The sequence below is a fragment of the Homarus americanus genome, unplaced genomic scaffold (assembly GCF_018991925.1).
Source record: "Homarus americanus isolate GMGI-L3 unplaced genomic scaffold, GMGI_Hamer_2.0 scaffold15535, whole genome shotgun sequence".
Lineage (NCBI taxonomy): Eukaryota > Metazoa > Arthropoda > Malacostraca > Decapoda > Nephropidae > Homarus > Homarus americanus.
The window spans coordinates 946,261-971,547 of NW_024749729.1; the positions used below are offsets into that span (position 1 = coordinate 946,261).

General features: G+C 35.2%; 2 protein-coding genes across 4 annotated transcripts; one reads left to right on the forward strand and one right to left on the reverse strand.

The window, feature by feature from the left end:
* The first annotated feature begins 2,883 nt into the window (after positions 1-2,883).
* Positions 2,884-21,760, forward strand: LOC121853731 (argininosuccinate lyase-like). 3 transcript variants are annotated; one of them, XM_042348077.1, is made up of 11 exons: positions 2,884-3,112; positions 6,402-6,614; positions 8,902-9,072; positions 9,571-9,702; positions 11,418-11,518; positions 16,237-16,430; positions 16,830-17,029; positions 17,584-17,727; positions 18,916-18,996; positions 20,055-20,161; positions 20,556-21,760. In XM_042348077.1, exons 2-11 carry the CDS (start codon positions 6,423-6,425, stop codon positions 20,701-20,703), a joined length of 1,470 nt encoding a protein of 489 aa, XP_042204011.1. In that variant the 5' UTR covers positions 2,884-3,112; positions 6,402-6,422; the 3' UTR covers positions 20,704-21,760. The 3 variants fall into 3 exon arrangements, with proteins under 3 accessions (XP_042204011.1, XP_042204008.1, XP_042204010.1); XM_042348074.1 differs by lacking the exon at positions 2,884-3,112 and adding an exon at positions 3,210-3,318; XM_042348076.1 differs by lacking the exon at positions 2,884-3,112 and adding an exon at positions 3,320-3,421.
* LOC121853732 (UPF0696 protein C11orf68 homolog) lies at positions 21,172-24,458 on the reverse strand. The gene is made up of 2 exons (XM_042348078.1): positions 24,026-24,458; positions 21,172-22,562 (listed from the first exon to the last, which is right to left on the reverse strand). The coding sequence occupies exons 1-2, from the start codon at positions 24,160-24,162 to the stop codon at positions 22,010-22,012; spliced, it is 690 nt and encodes a 229-aa protein (XP_042204012.1). The 5' UTR covers positions 24,163-24,458; the 3' UTR covers positions 21,172-22,009.
* Between the last annotated feature and the right edge of the window lie 829 nt (positions 24,459-25,287).

Here is a 25,287-nt window from a genome sequence, read left to right on the forward strand (position 1 = left end):
TGCTCTACTGACCCAAGTTCAATTCCAGGTTCCCAAAACAGTTCTGGTCAAACGGTGTGGTAGAAATACTCAACCCATGTGACCTTATATCAAACTGACGGACATCTTGCCTTCCACGAGGGCGCCTTCCTTGTGTGGCGGAGGTGTTACATGTTATCTATCACTCTATACACTACAGCCTAGTCCAACTCATTAGGATATCACACACACACACACACACACACACACATATACGGAACCTTCACACAAGGCCAGTGATGTGTATGCTTTGGCAACACATCACTGACAAAAACCACCCTTGACTGTGTTCCGCAGAAGCTTTCACCAGCCACCGCCGATTTGATGCATGTTGAAACATTCTTGTAGGTCGCCGAAGTTACAACAGACGACCACTGCTTTGGATGCTGTAAGGAAGGAGGATTTATACTTCTGCATGAGATGCCCAGAGACGCACGTATACAGTTTACTGATAGGTGGAGGGTTGGGGAACTTGGCGACCCCATTTTTATTGAGGTCTTTTATGAATGATGGCATAAGCCGTATACTCGTTGCTCAGTTTTCTTTGTTTATATTGGAACTGTTGGTCGTCCTGGGAGGAAACAGATGGATGAGGTCGTGTTATTGGTCCACCACTTACACCGAGGTATGGAGCCCGTTACTCAGAATGTGTTTTGGGGTTTGATTTTTTTTTTTAACTTAAGCTGGGATAAACTTTAACGTCAGACACACGACACACTAAATTATCTGAATAAATATATATAAATTCATCAGTTAAACATCAGCGTTACGGCGTTGAGATCCTAATATGTGTAAAATCAACCCTAGCAACCTCAACGTTACAAGCAGGAAGCTGAGCTCAATAACACTAAGATCTGTAACATTCACGGCCAATCACAACTGTTTGGTAAGGCGCTGAAGCATTTGGTTTTGAAATCAGGGAGGTCTGCCTTGAACAATGCAAGCAAGCAGGAAATCAAATTCGCTTAAAATGAAGAAAGTGATTTGCTGAAACATTGTACGGAAACTCACTGGCTTCACTCATACCTGCATTTGATCGACTCATTAATCAGTGGACAGCCATCATCCAGTTTTTGTGACAGTTTATCAAATATCTTGGATCTTCCTCCTCGAGTTTTATATTTAAGATAATTTATGATGTACAGTTGCCTGCAGTTATATCTAGTACAGTGACTGGCACATTTTGTGAGATGTGGCAACTCTGTGGAATGTTTATCTAGCACCCTTAGTCTGGCTCAGGTCTGGCTACTATGGTGACCGGATAAAACCCCAACGGACAAAACCCCAGTCTCATATATAAAATATAAAATAAAACACTTTTATGTTTAGGTTAGGTTAGGTTAGTGTTGACAAATGACAACCCCAAAGGGGTTTTGTCCGTTGGGGTTTTGTCATGGAACCAGCTACTATTGTGAGGTTCCTTGGGGGCCAACCCTGGGTTTTGATACTGTGTGAACAAACACAGCAATGTCACATTTCACAATATGTGCCAGCTATTGTACCAGATATAAATGCAGTCGACTGTACTTAGCAGAAACCGAGAACACATTTCTCGTGTCATTTTTTTAATATAGTGATTCCTTTGTTTTTAATAAATTTTTTTGTCATTTTCAGACAGAAGCACCTGAGATCCATTGTTCATTTGTTGTCTTACCATTGAGCAGAATTTGTTAGGTTGATGATGAATAAAATTCAAACAGGTTCCCGTACATGGTGTTATGTAGGTTTGTGTTACTCCAGTTATATAGACTTAAATTCCTATTTAGCTCACAACTGAATTGAAAAAGAAAAGCTTAATTCATTATGTCATATTGTTAAAGTGTGAAATTTATAGATATGTGGGGGAGAAGTGCTAGCTATAAGAGATGAATGATTTTATAATATATAGCTAAAGGTTGCATTTCGCAATCATCCCACCGTGGGAGTTTTTCAGTAAAGACTCTTATTATTAATCTTTTTTCACTAAAATCAACCACACTGAACTAAAATTCCTTTCTACTGAATAGTTATAAACAATAAAACCCTGTCTGTAGTACTCATGAATGCCTTGTTTAACACGCTGACCCTAAATATCCGTACATGTGAACCTGAAACACTTTTAACTGGATCGAGACCCTCTTATAATTGATGAAAGTGTTCGAGGTATGAAAGGTAGGTCATATTAACATAGATTTGGACAAATCTGAATCTTTAACGATATTGATCAATTTCTGATGTGATGCTGTAGTGGTCAAGTTGCATGACTGACTAAAACTGCATGAAAACGAGTGAGTGAAATGCTGAGAGGCTATCAACTACCAGTCATGCAAAAGTGTACAAGAATTTAATGTTTTATAAAAAAAATTGGGATATTGGGAGGGGGGGGGGGAGGGTTACAAGGTTAGATTTTGAAATTTTACTAATTAATTCAACCCATCAATGTATAAACTCTCTTTTTTTCATCTTCCCCCAATAGCTAACACCCCTCCCCCGTATATCTATAAATAATTAAATAATATTAATACCTTAACTTTATAGCAGTATAAATTAAGTTTTACTTTTTCAATTCAGTTGTGAATTAATTAAAAACTAAATCTATTTCCTGGAGTAACATGTTCTGACCATACTCAACGGACTGTAATTTGTGTAGTAGTAATCTCCCTTTTTTAATACTGTATAGGATTTACATATTTTTTTGTTTTGTTTTACCAGTTATTAGGGATATTTTGTTTATTCGTACTTCTGCAAAATTGTCATGTGTATCATAGTGTATGTTGATAGACTTGATACCACTCATGGACCAACATCATTGCTATACAGTATACATTGTGTTTATACCTTAACACTGTCTATGATGCCGTATTCCCTCAGTACGCAGGTGGCTGCTTTTATGAGAACAGTTCAGGCCGGGATAATTTGAATGACTCATGCACAATCATCTGCACACATAAATACTTTGGTCTGGCTCCAAGCCCAAGGACTCCAGTCTCCAACTCTCCATCAGTCTCCAACTCTCCATCAGTCTCACAGACATCCCTTGAATCCAGTTCTGTACAGTATTGCCTCCCCGACGTCCCACTACTGCTTTAATACTATACTACTTTTGAAGCTTAAGGTAAATTATTATTATTTTTTAACTAGTGGGCCGTTTTTTTCGTTCCTTGAGATAATAATATTTATATTTGTTACCCATTCTCAGGTAGTCCCAAATTATGTTTTCTATGAATGGAAGCGGTGATTATTATTTTAAGTGACTGAAACAAACCATGAATTATCTTCTCTTGGGTGTGATCCAGTGATCCTGCCTCCCTACCAACAAAGGTAATAATACTTGTTAAACTATTAATAGATGTTTGAGGTGTAACATTGTGGTGGTTCATATTGAGGGTGAAGGGCACTATCAGCACAGGGCATCCGGTGTGAGGTAAGAGAGAGTAACTAAACTGCCACTGCCTGTATGTTCTTATTTTTTGTATTGAAGAACAGCATAACAAAAGTGGTAATAGTTTGGAGTGCCGATTTGTGAGCAGAAACAACTTAAGAAAAAAATAGACAGAATTAGACAAAACTTTGTTGAAACCTTATTTACAATAGGAAATAGGGAAATGGAAACGAGTATGCACAGAACCAATTTGTACTTGACCTAACCAACCTAACCTAAGGTAACTACTTAACCCTACCTAACTTATCAGAAAAAATTATGGTAATTATATAGGACTACCCCGCGAGCGAAATTGATTGAAAACAATTATAAAAACGCCGTATTTTCACTGTTAAATTATAGTGGACACTGTTTGTAGTTTGTGGAAATATGTTAAAAAATTTATATTTTTAAAATAAATGCTACTTAACATTTGTGGGTATGAAGAAAAGACCTAACCAACCAAACCAAACCAAACAAACCTACCTAACCTTACCTAACTTCCCCGGTATATTAAACAGAAAGAACTTACTATGATATTGTGAAATTTGAGGCATTTTCTGGATGTGAGATGATACGGCCGCATCGGCGCTATGCAGCCCTGGTGGGTTACCGGTAGTCCCATATAGTAACCAAAATTTTCAAAACATACCTAACAACACTGGTTGGATTCTCGTGTCCATTTATCTGTTTAATATATTGTAATTAATGTTTCCACAAAGTTTTGTCAAATTCTATCAACTCCTTCTGGTGCTAGTCTAAAAAAAAATCACAAGTTGGATACAGTATTTGAACTTTAGCAGCTTAATCACTATCACCCCTGGCTTTGTATCCAATATATTTACATGAAATAAACAAAACACAAGTTCAAATTCACATTGTCATTTATGAGATGAAAATTCAACCACCCAGATAAAAATGCTGTGGACATATATAATGCCCAGGCTTTACTTACTTGAAGCTCCAGTGATCTTTTCTTTTTACATGTCTATCAAATTTCTTGCAAGCGTAAAGCTGTTTCACACCGGATGGGAAGCTAGCTACATGCGGATGAAAGTTACGTGGCTTTGAATTGCTGCTTCTGTTTTTCAATGAGGCTTTTCAGACCAGATATGTACAACCCCAGATTGCCTCCTCCGCATTTTTTTCTCAGTGTGGCTTCGTCGCGCACAAGAGCATTTTGGCAGTCAGAGACTGACAGTTGAGAGAGATGGCAAATAGTGCTGTTTCAATGTCACTCCCAATCATATTACCATTTACTTTTGTGTATCAATGCAGCCTTTTCTTGGGGCTTATGGGCCTGTAGTTTGTATCTTGTTTCTTGACATCCTTTTCAATTATTAATAGAACTTCATTGAACTGAGCCTGGGACAATCTGAAATACAGGTATTGTAAATTTTTCTTCAACTGAAAGCTCCTGCACAAGATCATGGTATTTGCCAAAGTTTGGTATTTTCACATTTGTTTCATGTGCTCACTTCTTTTTTCTTTTCTTAGCCATTCCTAGATTCAGCAGTAAAATTTCCTCCTGCTCCTCATAAAGTGTACACTGCCTTCCATTTTGATTGATGCAATGATACTGAGAGTGTCTCGAAATATTATGGCTTGCATATTATCCAGTGTGAACACACTCATCATAAGCATCACGACCGAAAATCCACAGCATAGCTAGCATCGCATCCTGTAGAAATCCATTGGAAGACAAATTAATTTTTTCGTCTAACACTGCACGAAACTACAGCACAAACTGCCAGTGCTAAAAAATATATTTTCGTGATCTCTTTAAGAATCATACTGTACTTCACAGTTGACAAGAGGAACAAAGGGGCAGAGCCAAGTGACGTATTCATAGCTTGCCAATCGGCTTTTTTTTTCTTTTTTATGAGATTAGCCCACCAGGGCATAGGTCAATGACCCACATCAGGGCCTGGGGGCGAAAATGTAATAATAATAATAGTAATGATTAATAAAAAGTAATTAAAAGCAATAGAAATTAATAAAAAAAATATATAAAAAATATATTAAATAAAAATATGTAATGTAATACAGTAACAATAATAATAATAAAGTATCATAAATAAATACAAAAATTAAAAAAAATATCAAGAGTGAGAAACGATATATGTATGTTGTGTTGTCAAAGCAAGAGAAACAATAGAGGCCCTGCAATTGTGTGTGAATGAGGCAGAAAGTCAGATCAGCAACCTGGGACTTGGTCACAATTTTTTTTATGTCATATGACAGCAGGGTCTACCATTAGACAACACATTATGCTTCCAATATTTTCCCAGGCGTTTAACAACCAGAAAACTTCAACAATGCCTACTATGTACCTTGCTAGAGACTACAGCTCCTCCCCGACTTACGACGGGGTTAGGGACCCAAATCCAGGGCGTAAGTCGAAATGGTCGTAAGTCGATTAGGTCGTAAGTCGGGGAGGAGCTGTACTTCTCCTGTATACTTAAGTTATGCTCTCATATTAATCACCATGGTCATTTAACAGCTACTGTTGATGAACAATTCAGATTTACAGTACTGTACTGTACAGTTAACACTTTGTGACACTAAGGTACAAAAGCAGTACAGTACTGTACAGTAATATTCATATTGTGATACCAGTAATATTCTTAAAATAGTGGGTAACTTAATAAAGTGAAGTGCACCTACAGTAGTTCAGTAATTACAATGGCTACTTAACATAGCCATTTCCATCTAGTAGTGTAGTTACTGTTTTAAAGGAATATCTCACTCTTTACGTTATACCATACTGGACTGTGCTTGTTATACTTAACCCCATGAACAAATTTGAATGTATAAAAGCAGGATTATAAATGAAAAGTACTACACTGGAAATAATCATCATATCCTTTGTGTTGAAATAAAAGATGACCTTGCAACATTATGACTTGCTGTCCTCTACTTCACTTACCTCTTAGATGAATTTCACTAGTGTTTTGGCAATGTATATTCTTTGATTCAACAGATTTAATTCAAATTAATCAACATGGATTCTGAAGCAAAGCCAGTGGCAGCGGTCCCTAATGCAGCAGCCTCTAGTGCAGCGGCCCCTAATCCAGCGGACTCGGAGGGGATGAAGCTGTGGGGTGGCAGGTTTGATGGCTCAACTGACCCTGTTATGGAACAGTTCAATGCATCCATGTCATATGATAAGGCAATGTGGAAACAGGATATACAAGTAAGACCGTGCTTGGACTTTCTTTACAGTACAGTAGTTGCTTAAGTTGTTTGTGTTGTTGTATTTATTGATATACTGTATCTTTACAAGTTAATAAATTCTGCACAAGGATCTCCAGAAAATACTGTAATAGAGCATGCACATGTATCACCTAATGGCCGATTCCAGATTGCTGTTTTTAGTCGATAATAAATTTAAAACAAAGAATATCTCAAAATGAACTAATTTCAGGCATATTTTTATTATACATTGGTACAATATTTTTATAAAATTAAACCCTGACATACTCTCCTTCATAGCCCAATACTGTAACATTTGTACACTAGTTGTCTTTAAATTTTCTTTCATTTGTATTTTCATACAAAACAGGATTTATGGTAAATAATTATCACCTTAAAATTTACTTGTACTGTACCTGAACACACGCTCTGAAATATTACTACGGTATTACTTTTCCAGGTAAAATTTCTGTCATACTATATGACCTGTTTGCATCAAGATAAGTCTCGAGTGGCTGTTACTGGTAGTAGTTCATAATACAGGCAGTCCCCGGGTTACATACGAGTTCCATTCCTATGGAAGTTCTTAAGTTGTAAGTAGGTAGTAGGCAGCTACCAAACAGGGAGGTACCACCGCCTGGGAAGATATTGGATGCGTAATGTGTTATCTAATGGTAGATCTTGCTGCCATATGGCATCACAAAAATTGTGACCCAAGTCCCAGGTTGCTCATCTGTCTTTCTGCCTCATTACACACAATTGCTGGGTTTCAAGTGTTACTTACTTTGACAACACAACATACATACTGTAAATCGTTTCTCACTCTTTATTTATTTTTTATTTTTTGTATATATTTATTATTATTATTGCTGTATTATTATTATTAATTTATTTTTATTTGTTATTATATTTTTTATTGATTATTAATTTATAGTAATTGTTATTATTATTACAATATTATTATTATTATTATTATTATTATTATTATTAATATTATTATTACAGTATAGTCTCGTTTTACGCGGTCAATTAAACCCATGGAGATCCGCGCGAAACGCGTAAACGAAATAACAGAACATATGGGATTAATTGAAATAGAGACTGGGCCTACCGCCAGACTACCCTTTTTCCGACACAATATGTACATTGTAGTAAAAATAACATCTTAATTTTATGATGGTATGCACACACAATTAATATTTAAGAGAAATATCAATAATATTAGATTTTTTAACACTTACGTTAGTAGAAGAGATGGCTGGGCACACGGGGATGGGGGGTTGGTTCCGAGGCAGAGGGCTGATTATTGGCCCTCACCTGTATCTCTATCCACCACAGAGGCTAGCAGGGCTTCCTTGTCAAACCCCTCAAATTCCATATCCTCACTATCACTGACTTGGGCTGGCTGTGGTGGGTGAAGAACTCGGTAATGTTTTGTTGACTGGGCAAGAACCTTTAAGTAGACCAATCACAGCTCGCGGCGGAGGGGATGCGTGGGTGGTAAGGATGCATGGCCCAATCACAGTCCGAGACGTAATCTGACATCAGCGGCGACGTAAGAACGACCTAGCACGCAGCTTGTCCGCGCCGCTTCCCGCGTAAATTCAGGAATGTACCTCGTAACTAATAATTGGTGCGTCTGGACAGGTGCCGTGTAAATGACCAACCGCGTATAAAAAATCCACGTAAACCGAGACTATACTGTATTATTATTATTATTATTATTATTATTATTATTATTATTATTATTATTATTATTATTATTATTATTATTATATCCCCCCCTCCCCCCCAGGCCCTGATGTGGGTCGGTGACCTGTGCCCAGGTGGGCTAATGCCTGTAAAAAAAAAAAAACCATATCCTATGGACTGTATACCATACTTACAGAACAATGTTTAAATTCTTGCTACAGTATATCATAGCCTAAGTCCTTATATACTGTATACATCTAAAATCACTTAATTTGAGAGGGAAGAAGAAATAGAATAATAAAATACAGTACTGTACTGTACTGTACCCTGCATATGAAAGTAAAATATAAATCCTCTGTTAAATAAATTACTGTAAATTTAAAGTTTAACTTTATGGGACTTTGTTCGTATTGACGGATGTTTGTAGGTCAGACGTACGTAACCCGGGGACCCCCTATTAGAAATTGGCAAGAAAATGCCTTTATAATTTATGTTATGCTGCATTCTTAAGTAATACGAGGTTCCATAGTCCACTTTTAGGGGAGTATGGAAGTTGAGGCAGTGTTTTGCTGAAGAGTACTGCATTATTTTCCCAGGGCAGCATTGCTTATGCCAAAGCACTTCATAAGGCCAACCTATTAACTGAAGAGGAGAGCACCAACATTATTGCTGGTCTAGAGGTTGTGAAAAGTGAATGGGCCAGTGAGACATTCCTTATTCAGCCAGGTGATGAAGACATCCACACTGCTAATGAACGCAGACTCAAGGTACGTTATTCAGCATGACCCTTGGTATTTCTTTATGCTGATGTTTTACATTTAATTATTAAGTTCTCATAGTTTGTTGAGGATGAACATTTGTAAAATTGTTGTTTATGAAAATAGATGATGAGGTTAAATGAATTGAATAGTTAATGTTTTAGATTAAACCAAGAGAAGTGTGCAATATGTAGCTCTAGCCATGTGACACATGATGGGGTGTGGGTGGTTAGGTTACAGTTGGGCAGGTTCAGAACTTGCAAGTCAGACATTAATTACCAAAGGTATCTTGCTAACCATTTCACAAACACAACTTAGGCACAGTTTTTGATAACATGTCCCAAGCATTTTGTTGGGTCTTATATAAGTACAGTGTAAGGTGTGTGGTGACTAGTGGGTTTGTAAGAACCTTTTTGCAGAAAGTTATGTTGATGTAAAGTAATGAAGAAAAGAAGAGTAGAGGCGAGATGTGACATTTGAAGGTTTGAAAGACACTTTCTCCCATAGGAAATTGTTGGTGACGTCGGTGGGAAGGTTCATACAGGAAGGAGTCGTAATGACCAGGTGGCTGTTGATATGAGGTTGTGGCTTCGTGAACATATATCACTTCTTGTGCCTCACCTTATTAAACTGCTTCAGGTAAAGTTTACCTGTATGTGCTGTACTTTGATATTTTTTTTCTTCAGTAATATACGATCTTTCATGTATGATATTGTGAAATATTAAGAATATAAATTAAATATGAAAAATCATGTGGCTAAGGATTCTCATTCGTTATTTTATTTATTTTTGTTTATTTTTTTACTTAGGAACATAAAAAGGACATCTGATCACCCCCCCCCACCCTTTTTTTTTGTTTCTGTAAATATAGGAACATATTTCTATTGCATAAAAACTTATAAATTCCATTTCATAATTCTGCATACAGAAACATTTGAACTCCTCTATAATGAATTAAAATATTTAACTACCATCTGTCTTCTGTAGTTTAAAAAAAATATATATACATTCCAGTGTGTAATCCACAAAACCTGTAGATTCTCATGTTTGTTCACAAAAAATATCAACACCCATATGTACCAAAGTAATACCCCAAAATATGCCCACTCCCCTATAATACACGGTTTCGTCTACCAACACACCACATGCATCACCACCAAATTCTTGATCGGTCTCAAGGTGAATTATTAAAAAGGGTCAAGATAGTTAAAGGAATCGAAGATAGCTTTTCATGGGAAATACAGGGGTAGGGGGGTGAGCTCATAAATTTTTGTTACTCACAAAATTTACTTTAAACTACAAGGGAGTATTGTAACATACAGTTATAAGTTTCAGCAGTAGGCTAACCCCACATATAAATAATATGTATACCCATGCTTTGTATTAAGCATGACATAAAACTACCCTGTAGTTATGTCTTTTGACCTTCATGGTGTGCAAAAAATCAAGGTGCCTAACTATTTATATTCATTTTATAGAAATGTAAATATCTAATGCAAAATATCATAAAAATACAATACAGCCCTGTACTATATAGACTTGTAACCACAGTGTCTTGCTCCGGGGAACTCTCAAGGTCATGCATGACTCAGTCTCCAAACTTGACTGACTCTCCTTCTCAATTTCAGTTGAATGGATGTCCTGTGCCTCCTCCCCATTACTGAATTTTGTTTCGAAATGCATAATGGGTTCATCATCATTCTCATCTAATATCAGGGTTATAAAGGGTTGCCTTTACTCTTGATGGTGGTGCAAGACACTCAGGGTTGTACATGTGCCATGATAAAAGCTTGGAACTGATGCTCACCCAGCTACCTTGGGTGTACAAAAACATGCAAACAGCCTGGTTTGCATATTGATGATTTTAGCAGTTTACTGGAAATTGTCAATTGATTTTAGCATGGTTATGGATAAGTATACATTCTTGTCCATATCACGAACATTTATGGTACCTTTTTTCATCCATGTTCTATCAACCATTAAAAACAAAACAAAAATTACATTCCATACAATGATGTTCAAATACATAAAAATTATATGAGTTAACTTGTTTACATGCCCATTTGCTGAGTGAAACAGTTTATTAGCATAGCAGTGTATGTATACAGTGGCACTTGTTTTGGCTTTCCACCACTAGCACTTGTCTTTGTAATGAAATAGGGAGTACTATACAGTACATGAGGAAGTCTTTAGTGCCACAGCACACATAAGACAGAAGATTGTTTTGTAAGTGAAGTTGACACAAACTAAACCATTTTGTGAAGAGTCAATTGGCAGACTTGATGAGTCTTGTTATATATAATTATAATGCTAAGTTTAGTAGTACAGTGCTTGACATTATTAGGTTATTGCAGGTATTTATTGAACGTGCCAAGAAGGAGAAGACAATTTTGATGCCGGGTTATACGCACCTCCAGAGAGCACAACCCATCCGCTGGTCACACTGGCTGTTGAGGTAATACAGAATTTTTTTTTTTTTTTTTTTGTGTGTGTTACCAACAGTTGTGTGTGTCGCTTCATCACTCACTCATTAACTCACTCCATTACTCATCAGTGGAGAAATATTTATTTATGACCAGCCTTTAAAGTGAATGATACTGTATATCATCTAAGTTGTATTCAAGTACAGTACAGTATATCCATGTTTTCCTGATTAATTACAGCATCTAGGGTACCTCAGAATGGCAGACAACCTTCCATCTTCTTGCTGGATGCCTTGGTTTTAATATTGAAGGATGTTAAAAGTGTAGCAGTTACCACTGATTATACTGTACCTCCATTGTACATACCGGTACCCACTTCTAGAAACTGTAACTGGGTCTAACCTCTGTTTTCACCTTCTAACCGCTCGGTTTGGCTTCTGTTGCCTAGAGAACCAGAAGGTATGAGAAGTACCCTACTGTATTTAAAGGCTTTTAATGGGAAGTATAAGGATTAGATCAGTTGTAACAACTTATATGCCCTTTAGTGCATTTTAAGCAATTTAACAGTATATCCACACAGATGCTGTATAGTATAGTACAGGTACTTGATATAACAAATAACAAAGGGTGACTTATTTGAATATTGATTGATAGCTTGGGCTATCCTATAATCATTCCATATAACTGCCAGATTGTCTATGAATATGTAATAGAGATCCTCAAGACACAGACAATAACTCGATCATACTTTAGCCATGATTACCTGATGGCACCTCTACAAGCTGCAGTCTGTTGTAGCCTACCCATAGCCTTCTTTCCCTCCTCTTCCAATTGGTCTCCTCAATTTTCTCCACATGCTCGAACCATATCAGCACAAAATCTTGCCAGACTCTTAATACTCGGCCACCCTCTCAGCTGTAAGCGAGGTTTCCTCCCTCTCGTCATTTTTATACTTCCATCATGCTATTGTCATTTCAACATGCTCAAGCCTACATATGTCGTCTTCTTTAAATGCCCATATTTTTTTGCTACAACACACTTCTCGTGCCTTTCAAGGGAAGAGGAAGTCCTCTCACCATCAGTAAAGACAATTGCAACTGAGCTAGCTTTAACACCGTATCCAGCACTGACCTTCTCACCTTGGTAACAGAACCCATCAACACAATCTAGGGATATATTTCCAGTGTCAAGCTTGCTTTAGCCTTGCTAAGGACACATGATTTCCTGCACATGCACCACAGTTAAAGTGAGCAAAATTGGGATATTTCTATGCACTTTTAAAAAACAGATTTTACCCTAAACTGAGGTTGCAAAGAGAATTATGTTTCAAGTTTTAGCTTGTCGTGAATAGCATTTACACTTACATAGAGGAAATGGATCTGTAGGGTAATTAGAAGTATTTGAGATTATTTGGGGTAAAGGTCATAGGGAACTTGAATGACAGCTGGTACAATATTTATAAAGAAAGGCAGGTACAGTAGTGTACTGTATTTTGAGACCATGTTAAGCAGTTCAAAATAAATAGATATGAAATCAAGTGTACATATCTAGCTTAACAAAAAAAAATCAGTTTGTCTAATAACCAAGCTTGTCTAATGCAGAATTTTGTTTTCACTCTGCTGTCTGTGTAGTTGATAATTTTTTTAACTTTGATTGTGCTGTAAATAATGCTCACAATATAACAACTCCATGTGTTTGCTTATGTTCCCACCTTAATTTTCAGAATGCCTCAAAATCTGTGCTGTAAGAGATAACAGTTTGTGGCACAATAAATAATTGGGTATGGCATAGCAAGTTTTCCTGGTATGCATGGTGCATGAGGAAGCCAATATATTTGTGCTTATGATAATAGAATTTTACCAAGTATCATTGGAAAGGAATTGAGTAGTCTAACAGTAGTACAATAGTATTGTACAGTATATCCTTATGCTAGTACAGTACAGCACAACAGTGCATGTATACATACTCTGTAGATGCTTAATGATGTTACATCATTTTCCATTTAGGACTAGAAGTGTGTATGCTTTTTACTGCTCATATTATTTTTATCATATACTGTAATATCTTCCTTTATTTTATTTTGTGGTGTCATTCACACAGTTGCTGAAGGCAGAAAAGTACCCATATCAGCATTTTGATGATCAGTAATTATTCTTGTTATCAGACATTTATGGGCATTGCATCTCCCTTATCACTTCTAAATACAGGTAACTGACTGAGCAGTACTTCATAACAACAGACCAATGATTTATACACTAAAGTACTAACTGACCTCATTGTAGAATAAAGAAGTTCAGTAGAGCATTTACTGTCTCCAGCTCTCGACAACCAGTATGGAATATTGAATGTCTGACACTTGGAGGCTGTGTGCCCTCCACTGAGCTTCTTCATATTTTTGTAAACTGATTTTTAATGCATGTAGAAGTAATGCTTGTTTTACAGTACAGTTTTAGTTAGAAAATAATAATAATTGACAAGAGAAAACATGAGGAAGGTAAAGGCATATTTTAAGGTATGGTAAATACATTGTGAATGATACCAGAACAAACAAAACCAAAAAAGTTTGTGAAAACTGTATAAGATGCTGCCAAGGTAATGTAGAAATACAGTAAGTACCAAAAATCTCCATGAACTGTGAAGTTTTTCTAGAGATTATTTTTATCATCATTACAGAACCTGATAATAGAGGTAAAATTACCAATATGCTGTAGTCAAATTATGATGGAAAGAATTTGTTGAGACTGTGTTTGCTATGATGGCATGAAGACAGACATCCCTACTCTGCTCTTGTGTGTGTAATGCTACCTTCCTTGACAGACAAATTTAGTGATCCACAGGGAGATTTAACTTGAGCTTAGTTGCTCTTCATCCTTCATTCCCTTTATTTTGTTTGTTTGCTCTGAATGTATATTTTAGAACTTTTTTCCTCTTTCAGATTATACATCCATTCTGTATTATATATGGAGTATAGGTGGTCTCTGCTATATGTCGCTACCATATAATTATGTTGACGAAAGCAACTTAAAAATTCCCCGCACTAAATTCGTTTTTTTTACTCGGTTGACTTGGCATAAACAACTTTGGACCCTGATTCTCGTTTCCATTGTATTTTATCATGTTGTTTGTGCAGCTTCACATTCAGCATCGATTGTACCTGGATTTATCCTTGCAATCATTCAATAACGAATGACAAGTATAGTGTAAGGGTAGGTGGTAGGGGGAAGAAAAAGGGTATGAAAGTTACGCTGGATATTAAGTTGGACATTATAAAGCATGCTAAACAAGGTGAACATATCCACTACTCAAAGTAAAATAAATACATTTATAAGTTAAGGTCAAATTATTGTAAAATGACTTTGAAATTTTTTGCTGTTTTTCCCACTAAAAATTTTTAGAAGTGAACTCCCTCTTGTCCGGATTCGCTTAATCCGGATCCATTTGCAAACTGGACTTAGGTCCAGCGCCAGACGCATGTATCCCCAACCCGGGAGAAAACAACCAAAATTTAATTAGTATGGGGAAAAGTTCATGTAAACGGGGGCTGTGTGGTGGCACGGGAGGGTAACTCAACAGCTGCCTTAGAGGAAGCAGTAGAAAACCTTTGAGGGTGTTAAGACTAGGCTAAAAACAGTAGGTTCGATGCTCTTAGGTAGCTTGAGTCAGAAATTCCCCATCCTCTCTAATTTTCCACCTTGCAATATGGACAATACAGACCCCACCCAACCCAAAATTTGGGCCAAACTGGACAGGTCTTCCCCCTTCATTAGTCAAGATTAAAGGAAATTTACTCTGTACACTAAAAAGCTTCTGTTTAAGTCATTGCTTAATATTATCATAAATACATTTTCTATTTACAAGAGTATGTAGAAAACTTGAAATCTGGTCTCTATTTCTACCTTATTCATTATTTCTTATGGGAGAAATTATCCCACTTTGTATTGCATAAGTGACATAAGCGCTTTTGCGGTCCGTCCCTCTGTATTTACCTGTATTTTTACGGGGCAATTCCCCGCTTAACATCGTTTCACTTTAAGTTGCGTGACTGATCCCTAACTCCAATATACCGTTATTTCAGGGTAGATTTCTACAGTGGATGTTTTATTAATTTATTGAAAGACAAAAACCAGTGAATTTTTTATAAGAATTCTAATGTTCATATGTGATGTAGTGTTTCAAATTAATCTATAAGCTATCATTGTGATCAACAGCCAAAATTAAATACTAGGGATAATGCAATTACATTTTCTCTGAGTAAACATCTTTTTTGGTTTTTTAGACTGCTAAACTTGCTGCACTTGGGTAATTAATTTGAGAAGAGAAGGTAAATCTTGTACAAGTATAATGATAATTAATATGTAGAATTTTTGGTATACTGTACTGTATTATACATGTCCATGTTAATCAACCAGTAATCTTTATATGCAGTCAGAAAGGTTGATCTTTGATCAAAGGTAAGCATCAAGTGGCAAGTCATCTGATGATAATTTTAATTTTGTTGCGGGGAAAATGGTGAATAGAATATAGAATGAAGAAGTTTCAATTGTATAAGGGAAACTGGATAAAATTAAGACATGGAGTTATAGAAGTTAGCCCTTAAGATAGCCAGTAGAATAACAGAAACTAACCCTTAATGAGAAATCTAAATATATTGAAATATTGATACATGCCATAGTAAGATATTAGTAATCAACAGTGTAACAAGAAGTGGTGTATAAGGTCATTTAGCTCATCTAACAGTTGACTTCCTCAGCCATGTGTGGCCTATAGTAATGGATTTGAAGCGTCTTCAAAGTCTATACTTGCGTGTCAACATCTGTCCTCTGGGGTCAGGAGCCTTAGCTGGAAACCCCTTTAGGATTTACAGGGAAGGCTTGGCTAAAGAACTTGGCTTTCAAGAAGTCACAAGAAATAGCCTCCATGCAGTTGGCGATCGGGATTTTGTTGGTAAGTGTTCACAACAGATCATCCTATCATGTAATAATTGTACACTGTCCTCCCACTCCTGTTTCGTCTCCAGGTGTCATGCAAAGTGTGTGCAAAAAGGGGTTACTAAGTGGGCGCTCCATTTATTTGTCAAATTTGTTTCACTTTTGCTTGTTTTTCTGGGTAAAATGTTAGGCACTTTTAAGCTAGTAAGCTGAAATATGGACAAAATAGTGACTGGTTTTTTTTTATGGCATGGCATGGAGGGCAGTGTACATTGAGCATTCTGCTACTTGTATAACACTATACATGAGTTCAGATTTTAATATTACAAAAAAATTTACATTTTAATGTCACTTACTCATATAATAGCTGACACAAAAGAGAGAGTTCTTGGTAATATTAGCACATTATTTTCAGTGGAATATATGTTTTGGGCCAGTTTGTTAAGTATACACTTGAGTCGCCTGGCTGAAGACCTCATCCTGTTCTCCACCAGCGAGTTCGGCTTCGTGAAACTTTCTGATGCATATGCCACTGGCAGTTCTCTGATGCCCCAGAAGAAGAACCCAGATAGTCTTGAACTGATAAGAGGGAAGGCAGGAACTATGGCAGGAAATGTAAGAGATTTAAAACATTACGAGAAACTTGTACAGCCGTTTAGTTTTGATCTTTGAGTTGAGATTTAAATTCATCACAAGGAAAATCTTTAATAATTTTTCTACAAGCTAAGAATATTTGTATACCACATTTCCTTTTCATAAGTACAATACAGCTTTTTCATTTGCATGATGTTGACCATCTTAAAATTTTATTACATGAATATTAGTAATCTTGTATTCAGCAGAACTCAAGTACAGTACTGTATTAATGTAGTAAGATTGAATGAATGACAACAAATGAAGGAAGATTTTATTGTACTCTTGCAATTACAGTAGTTACTTACTATGTTGTAAGGTGACTGAAGTCAAGAGTAAAAATAGACACCTCCTACACACACGCACACACACACACACACTCTCAATCTGATTACTGTTACATCCACAAAAATTAACTGACACTATTCACTCCAAATCATTCCAGTGCTCATCTACTTCTGGATAAAAGAAGAGAGAGTGTGTGTATGTGTGCATTATATATAATATATAAAGTAAATTAACTGCATTATTTTCAGCTGTGTGGCTTTTTGATGGTGTTGAAAGGATTACCATCAACTTATAACAAAGATCTACAAGAAGACAAAGTGAAAATGTTTGAGACAGCTTCTACAATGTTGGGGATTCTTCAAGTGGCTGCTGGAACAGTGGCCACACTTACGGTTGGTCAAATGTTACAATTTTAGACAACAAATGGTACTGCACTACTTTTTTAATGAAAAATTATAAAGTATTAGAAATAGTTGTCTCAGCACAAGCTGGTCATACAATTCTCTTGAGTAGGATTGGCATTCATAAAGGTGACTGATGCAACTAAAAAAAAATACTTGACTTGAATATTGTTGAAAGTGCAGGTGAAGGTAAAATGTAGAGATACAATACAATAGTCATAATCATTTTTAAGGTTGGAAATCAAGATCATAATCTAATCATAATGTGAAAAGATTTAATAATCACTGTACACTATAATCATAACCAAATTAGAAAATCATATAGTCAATGATTATAATGTGATTATTACTTGAAAATTTTCCATATTGTTTATTTGAAGAAAACTAAATTCAAGTTGGTATTATTTGAATATAAGAGCAGCCACGTTTATACACACCAGACTTGTATGCGTCTGATGCACGTCCATGGCAGGTGGCTGGAAGGATCTCAAATTAAGTTTCATTCAGAATTTAATTTTTAATTTTTTTACTTTCACGTAAGGAATGTTGTTACTCTATTAGAATTATGTCTACTACCATGTGTAAATTATTATAAGAGATGTGCTCATTAATTTTCAAAGTAAAAAGCATCTCTTTTCCCCAAGTAGATTTAATTAAGAATACTACAGGAATTTGTTTTTTACTTTCAAACACTGGTAAGGAATATAAACTACTGTATTACAATGTGTTTAGTTTGGACACTGGCCATATGGTTAATCCTAGACACTTCTCAGTGTCGTATATTAAGTAAGAGGGGATTTTTGCACACTAAGATAGTTAAGATAAAGGTTGTGCATTTGTGCATTTAAGATGCTTGACTCATTACTTATCAGGCTCCCAACCTTAAGTCAAACTCAGCTTCAAATCTCCCTTCTGTACTCCTCAGCAACCATGATTGATACTGAGGAGAGTAGGTTAATAATCTTTGGACTAATGCCAGCCACATTAGTTTGGGATTTCTTGGGCCAAACCCACTCACCTTTTGTAAAGCATTATGCACGAGTCATTTGTCGATAACACTATTATAAAATAGGTTTTCAGGATCATACCCTTATTGAAAATAAGAAAATTTCAGGACTTGTTATACTATGTGTAACTTTTTTTTAAATAGATGCAGTAAATATATTATCATTTATGCAGGTAAATGAGAATGCCTGTCGAGAGGCCTTGTCTGAGGAGATGCTTGCAACTGATGTTGCCTATTATCTTGTGAAGAAAGGGGTAAGTTGTATTAAATGATTCTAGTTATCTACTAATCAGTTCTCCCATTATAGAGTTGTTGCTTTTCATTATGATCAAATATAAAATGACCCCCATGTACATCTTGTTTCTCCTTGTAATTAAATTTGTTTCTTCATAACTTCATCTATACAAGTATTATTAACTTAAGTTAGGTTAAGATTTCCAAAATTTAGCCCAGGAATGCATCCCTTAATGATAACATTCAATTCCTTGGGGAAAATGTGTCATATACTATGTGTGTTGTGTTTTTAGAAATACATCCCTGGCATAAACTGGGAATTTGGTGAACAGCAAATTTTATGTAGTGCTCATTAATGTACAGTAATACCGAGGAGCAAGTTTGTATACTACAGTACAATTCCATTTATCCAAATTCCAACTATCCGAATCTTCCAAGTATCCGAACTTTTATTCCCTTTAGTCCTGTTCGGTTAAAATTTTAATTTATTCCACCTATCACCTCCCCCGTCGCTCCCTTGCACATAAAAGAATTGTTTATTCCCTTTGTGTTTTTTACCTTAAGATGATGATGATTATTATTATTTATTATTATTTTTTTTGCACATTATTTATGAAAGATTGTGTGTTCATGTAATAGAGTTAAAAAATATATAAATCGTATATCTACTTCAAATTCCACTACTACCCACAACGTCTGTACATAAAGTTTTAAGATCTGTAGCGGAACTTCCGTACATGTTTAAGAACAATACCTTACATATCTTAAATACATGCATACTGGTATGTTTGTACATATAACATGTTCATATGGTACTGTAGGTTTATTATTTGTGTTTGTTTGCACATTTAAGGTGTTTTTATTGTATTGTAGGTTAAATTATTGCGTGTTCTTGTAGGCACATCCAGGTATCCACATCCAGGTATCCAAACCATTGGTCCCAATGAGTTCGGATAAAAGGAATTGTAATGTATTCTGTATTGAACTTGGTGAGAAAAAGTACAGTAAATCACACGTAATGCATGATAGTTTTACCTTATTATATTCACATCTCTAATAGGGATTAAATTTGTTACAGATGGCATTCCGTAATGCACATGGGAAAGCAGGTGAAGTGGTAAAGTTGTCAGAGGAGCTTGGATGCCCCTTGTCTGAACTTACCCTTGATCAGCTTACCAAAATTAGGTTTGTTCTTCATATAATTTTATTGTTGTTTCAATCTGTAATTTGTCAGTCATATTCTTGACAATGTGTGCTTTACATGGTAAGTTTGTTGTTATAAGTGCAGTAGAATATCTCATTTTCGTAGATTATCCTTGTAAATGTCTTCATAGATTGTTATTTTCCTTGGTGTGTGGTTGAACATTAAGACACACTGTTTACTTAATGTAGCTGAATTTCTCTTAAATTTTAGTGACTGTAGGTGTTTTGGTTTATGGCCTGCAACAGTATTACTGCTAAATCAAGTTTCAAGTTGACATCCAGATATATTTTAGTAAATGTTACAGCTTAAAAAAACAAGAGTTGTAGAAGAAATGCTGGAAATTAGTAATAATTTACAAATATTTTATATTTTCAGTCCCCTGTTTGCAGAAGATATTTCATCTGTATGGAATTATGAACACAGTGTTGAACAATATGAAGCAACTGGTGGGACAGCACTTAGCAGTGTCAACACACAGATTACTGAAGCTGAAGATTTCATCAACACTTTCACACTACAGTAACCCAAGAAGGTCATTAAATTAGCTGCAAACAAAGCAATTGAAATTTTGATGATTTTCAACTTGTAGAATTTTATTTCTAATCTTTTTTTATTTTTAGTTTTTTGGATGGAGCTTCAAGAAAAGTGTAAGGACTGGTTTTCATAGTTGTAGTAGTAGTAGAAGTTTACCACTTGTAGACAGGATCTCCTGTGTACTGAATGAACTCATCTGGCCTTAACCAAATAAAATGTTAAAAGTGGTGTCCTTGTAGTGAAGTGGTTAAGCGCCATAATTAAAAAACTGGCCCTATGATTTTTATTTATGAATTTTAGGACCTTTGACTCTTAAAGTATATTTGAAGTAATATATAACTTATTTCAGGTTTTATATGTTTTGTGATATTTAAAGAGCCTCATAAAAAACTGGCTGAACATTTTTTTTTTTTTTTTCAAATATTCAAGGATAATGGCCATTGTCAGATATACTGTATGCACATATAGAGATCTGTAGCTTGAATCGTTTTAAATCTGCATAGATGCCTTTTTTTTTTCTTTTATTGCTTCCCTTTTTAGAGGCCAGTACTGTCACTCCATCTGGTCCCCAAGATATGTTAGAGACAGTCATTTGATTGAAAACATTCAAAGATTGGTTCCTTCATTGTGGTACAGTTGGCTCCACTCCTGCATTTACAACTTAGCATTGCCAATCTTCTCTCTCCCTGAGGTGCGAACACTGAACTCTGATTTCAAAAGTATTCGCGAGAGGGTGAGAGGAGGGGTGTGTCGGGGTAGGTGTCTTTTTGTGGTGGGAACACGGGGTACTGTGGGTGAGGAGAAAAGTGTACAGTATATCAATTGGGAGAGATTACAATGCAGAATAATGCTTTGACAAAAGAGGTTTCTTCAGCCGAGTGTAACCGTCTAGAGCTTGCCAGATGAAAATACTATGTTTCAATAGGATGAGAGAGAGGGATGAATTCATGTTCTAAGTGAGATGTTCCTTTACAAAATGGGGCATTTACAGTAGGAGCAAATGTATAATGAATATGCTTGAATCTATAATATATCTTGTAGAAGCAGCAAAGTTTTGTTTAACCCCTTAACTACAAGAAGTTACAGGAGTGACTGGAACCTCTCCTATCAGGGTTGCCCCATTACCTAGGTCCTAGAAATTATATAACAACAATTGATCCAATACAATTGCAAAAACAAATTTGGTTTACCAAATAGTGTATTTATCTTAAAGTAAATACAGGTAATAAGATATTTTGAATCAATTAGGGTTAATGCCTTTATACATGCCTTGTTCAAATGGTAAAAGCCTATGCTCAAGATTGTAATATTCTAGGAACTTCACTATTTGTTTTTATGATTGATTGTCCACTAGTAAGCTCATAATCACTTTTATATATGGTTGGACGGAGGCCCCATTTATTTTTCCTATATATCCCCATATATGTGTATGCATCTGGTTTATACACCAATTGACATTTGAGTCCAATCTTTCGTATGGCATGTTCCAGATGGCATACTTCTTCCTCATCTGTGAAATCCTTATTGTAAATACATAATACATGTGTGTTTTTATCTGTAGACAAGGGGCTAACTTTTGCAGAAATTGCTGGAAGCTGATCTTTCACAATTGCTGTGGCCACTTTTTTCCAGTAACTATCAACTTTTGCATTTGGCCCTGCATAGATAATCCACTTACCACATGTCACACAGTATTGTTTTGCTAGTTCACTTATGGTCTCCAAATTAATTGGTCTCCCAGAATGCTGCAGTTCCTTCCAGGCATCCATAAGACCATCCACATCATGAATTTGGCTTTCAGTTTCCCTATTCCTGCCACAGATTGCAATCCAACCAATTCCATCATCCCTGAAATATATTAAGTGGATATATTATTAACAATAATTTCAATAAACACTTACGTTTCCTCTAATTCCTTCTTTCAAACTAGACTGATTAATCATCCTCCGATTCACCAATGACTTGATAACTAACACCTCATCACAGTCACAAAAAATTCTGTAGGCAATGACAGCCAGTCACCAAATGTATCTCCTGATTCATAGGAATGTTGAAATTTTTTCAACTTTTCCCAAATAAGATATTACGTAATGTGAAATCAAAAAAAGATCATGGATAAAACTAGATCCTGGAGCTGACTACTGTACTCGTAAGTGACTGCTGAAGTAGAACACAAAAAATATATGGATATTTATTCCATAAAATATTCATACATGTTTTCATTTAATATCTACTATACAGACAGTGCAAATATAAAATTAATGGTAAAAAGTACAGTAAGTCAATTCAACCAAGGATAGCAAACAAAATAATCTTTTGCTTATTTCCAGTTGGGTCCGAGTTCACTATAGCGCGTTTTTACCCAGCTGAGAAAAGATACTCTGCCCCCTCCTCAAGAGTTACAGCTGATTGGCTGTTGCAAACCTGTCCGAGTTTGTCCTGAAGTAATGATGTATTTCTAAATGAGTTTATTCATAATCGTTGGGAACACCGTTTCTGATGAGAAAAATATTTAGCTAAATTATATAAAGATACATAAATTCATTATTTCAAACATAAGTACATAGGAAGTTTATCAGAAGTACAGTATTACCGGTATACATGAATTAACTGTTAAACTCGGGTAGCAAATTCACGCTTTTGGAGGATGCATTTAATATATACTTATTTTTACCCACAATAAGGCATACTAAGACAAATTACATAACAGTAAAACTACATTATGCAAAAACAACATTTTTAAAAGATCAGAATCGAATAGAAATATTACACGGCCGTCAGCAGAGGCGGGAAATATGACTGAACAATTTCTTATTTTTCCCACCACAGTTGTATTTTTCAGTACCACTACATCCAGTTTGTTTCTTTCAATATAAATATGTAGTCTACATATGGCCTCTGCATTATAGTATAATGTAGAGGTCATATTCTATCTGTTAATTTAATGTTCATTGGTCAGAATCATGGACCTGGTGTTACTGGACCAGAAAGGAGAGAGTAAATCAAAGGAAGCTTTCTGGTGGACAGAGTAGCTGGTATAAACAAGGTCATCTAATTTTTTCATTACAGTACTGTACCATAAATTTTGTTTTCCAAGTAAAAAAAAAATATCTATAATTAGAGTAAAATATTTGGGGGCATAAATGTGTAAAAAAAAAAGTTTAAATAATCATGATCGCGGAACTACAGGAGCACACTTTGTTTTTAACTTGAAAAAAGTTGAATGTAAAAAGGTAAAAAATATTTGCTTCAGTGCATGAGACACACAATTGTGTATGCAGACAGGACAACATTATTTTGATATTTTTTACCTGGATATCCGTGAAGGAGCCCACTCTTCCAGCCAGTCATCGATGGATTCAGTTGACTTGTTTGGATCATAAACAATCCACTTTTCATCATCTGAGGCATGAGCTTCAGCTAGTATAGTTTTGTAATTTTTTGCCATGGATATTAATGGATCAACAGCTATCTAGTACAGTACAGTAATTTAATTATTTAATTTGGCTTTAAAATTATCTCTTCTGGTATCACTATTCTCTTTTTTTTTTTTACTTTAATTTTCTGTTGAAAATACAACCCATTCTGAAAAAAAAAAAAAAAGTTACCCAAAGCTATATTGTATACATACAGTATTCAAGATTGTGATAAAGGTGATGTATAAATTGAAGGAACATACACACGCATACTGTACATACACACTTATGTTTTGGTCGATCTATTATTATCATCATTATTTTATTATTTTATTTTTGTTTGTTTTATCATAAATTTTATTTATTATGAATTATTATTATTAGTATTATTATTATTATTATTATTATTATTTTTATTTATTATTATTATTATTATTATTATTATTATTATTATTATTATTATTATTATTATTATTATTATTATTATTATTATTATTATTATTATTATTATTATTACTACTACTACTACTACTACTACATTTTCGCCCCCCAGGCCCCGATGTGGGTCAGTGACCTGTGTCCGGGTGGGCTAATCCCCATAAAAAAAAAAAAAAAGGTGCAAACATTTAGTAATAGTTTTAAATTATAAAAATTTAGATTTGGGCATGAGATAGGTAAACACTGGTTGAGAAATAGAGCGGAACAAGTTACCAAACTCCATTGTTAACTTGAACACATTGAGAAGCTTTAAAAACGGGGCTGCCTAGTATGGGCCAATAGACCCGCTGCAGTTTCTTCCATTCGTATGTCATTAACATGTGGTACAATATGTGAAAAGTATTATTGCATCAAATAAAAAACTTAAAAATTATGCTGCATAGTCTAGAAAATGAAAGAATTTGGAAATATGTGATATGATTTCATATGAATAAAATCTTTAAGCAGCTCTTTTTTTTCCCTGATATTGTATTTATGACTAATTGAGTTCAGTACTTTTTGTAGCATTTAATATTCACCATTATATAGCATTAAACACCATTCATAACTGTAATTAAATAGGATTTTATTTTGTTCACCTAATTTAGATTCATAGGAATCATGATTAAATTTTTTTAATGTAACTGTAATCAATTACATTACTTTTGGAAGGACTCTTT

Coding starts and splice junctions, on each gene's coding strand:
- LOC121853731 (XM_042348077.1), top strand. CDS start 6,423: ATGGATTCTGAAGCAAAGCCAGTGGCAGCGGTCCCTAATGCAGCAGCC. Junction 9,703..11,417: donor ACCTTATTAAACTGCTTCAG/GTAAAGTTTACC, acceptor AGGTTATTGCAG/GTATTTATTGAACGTGCCAA. Junction 17,030..17,583: donor CAGGAACTATGGCAGGAAAT/GTAAGAGATTTA, acceptor CATTATTTTCAG/CTGTGTGGCTTTTTGATGGT.
- LOC121853732 (XM_042348078.1), bottom strand. CDS start 24,162: ATGGCAAAAAATTACAAAACTATACTAGCTGAAGCTCATGCCTCAGAT. Junction 22,563..24,025: donor GCTCCTTCACGGATATCCAG/GTAAAAAATATC, acceptor AATATATTTCAG/GGATGATGGAATTGGTTGGA.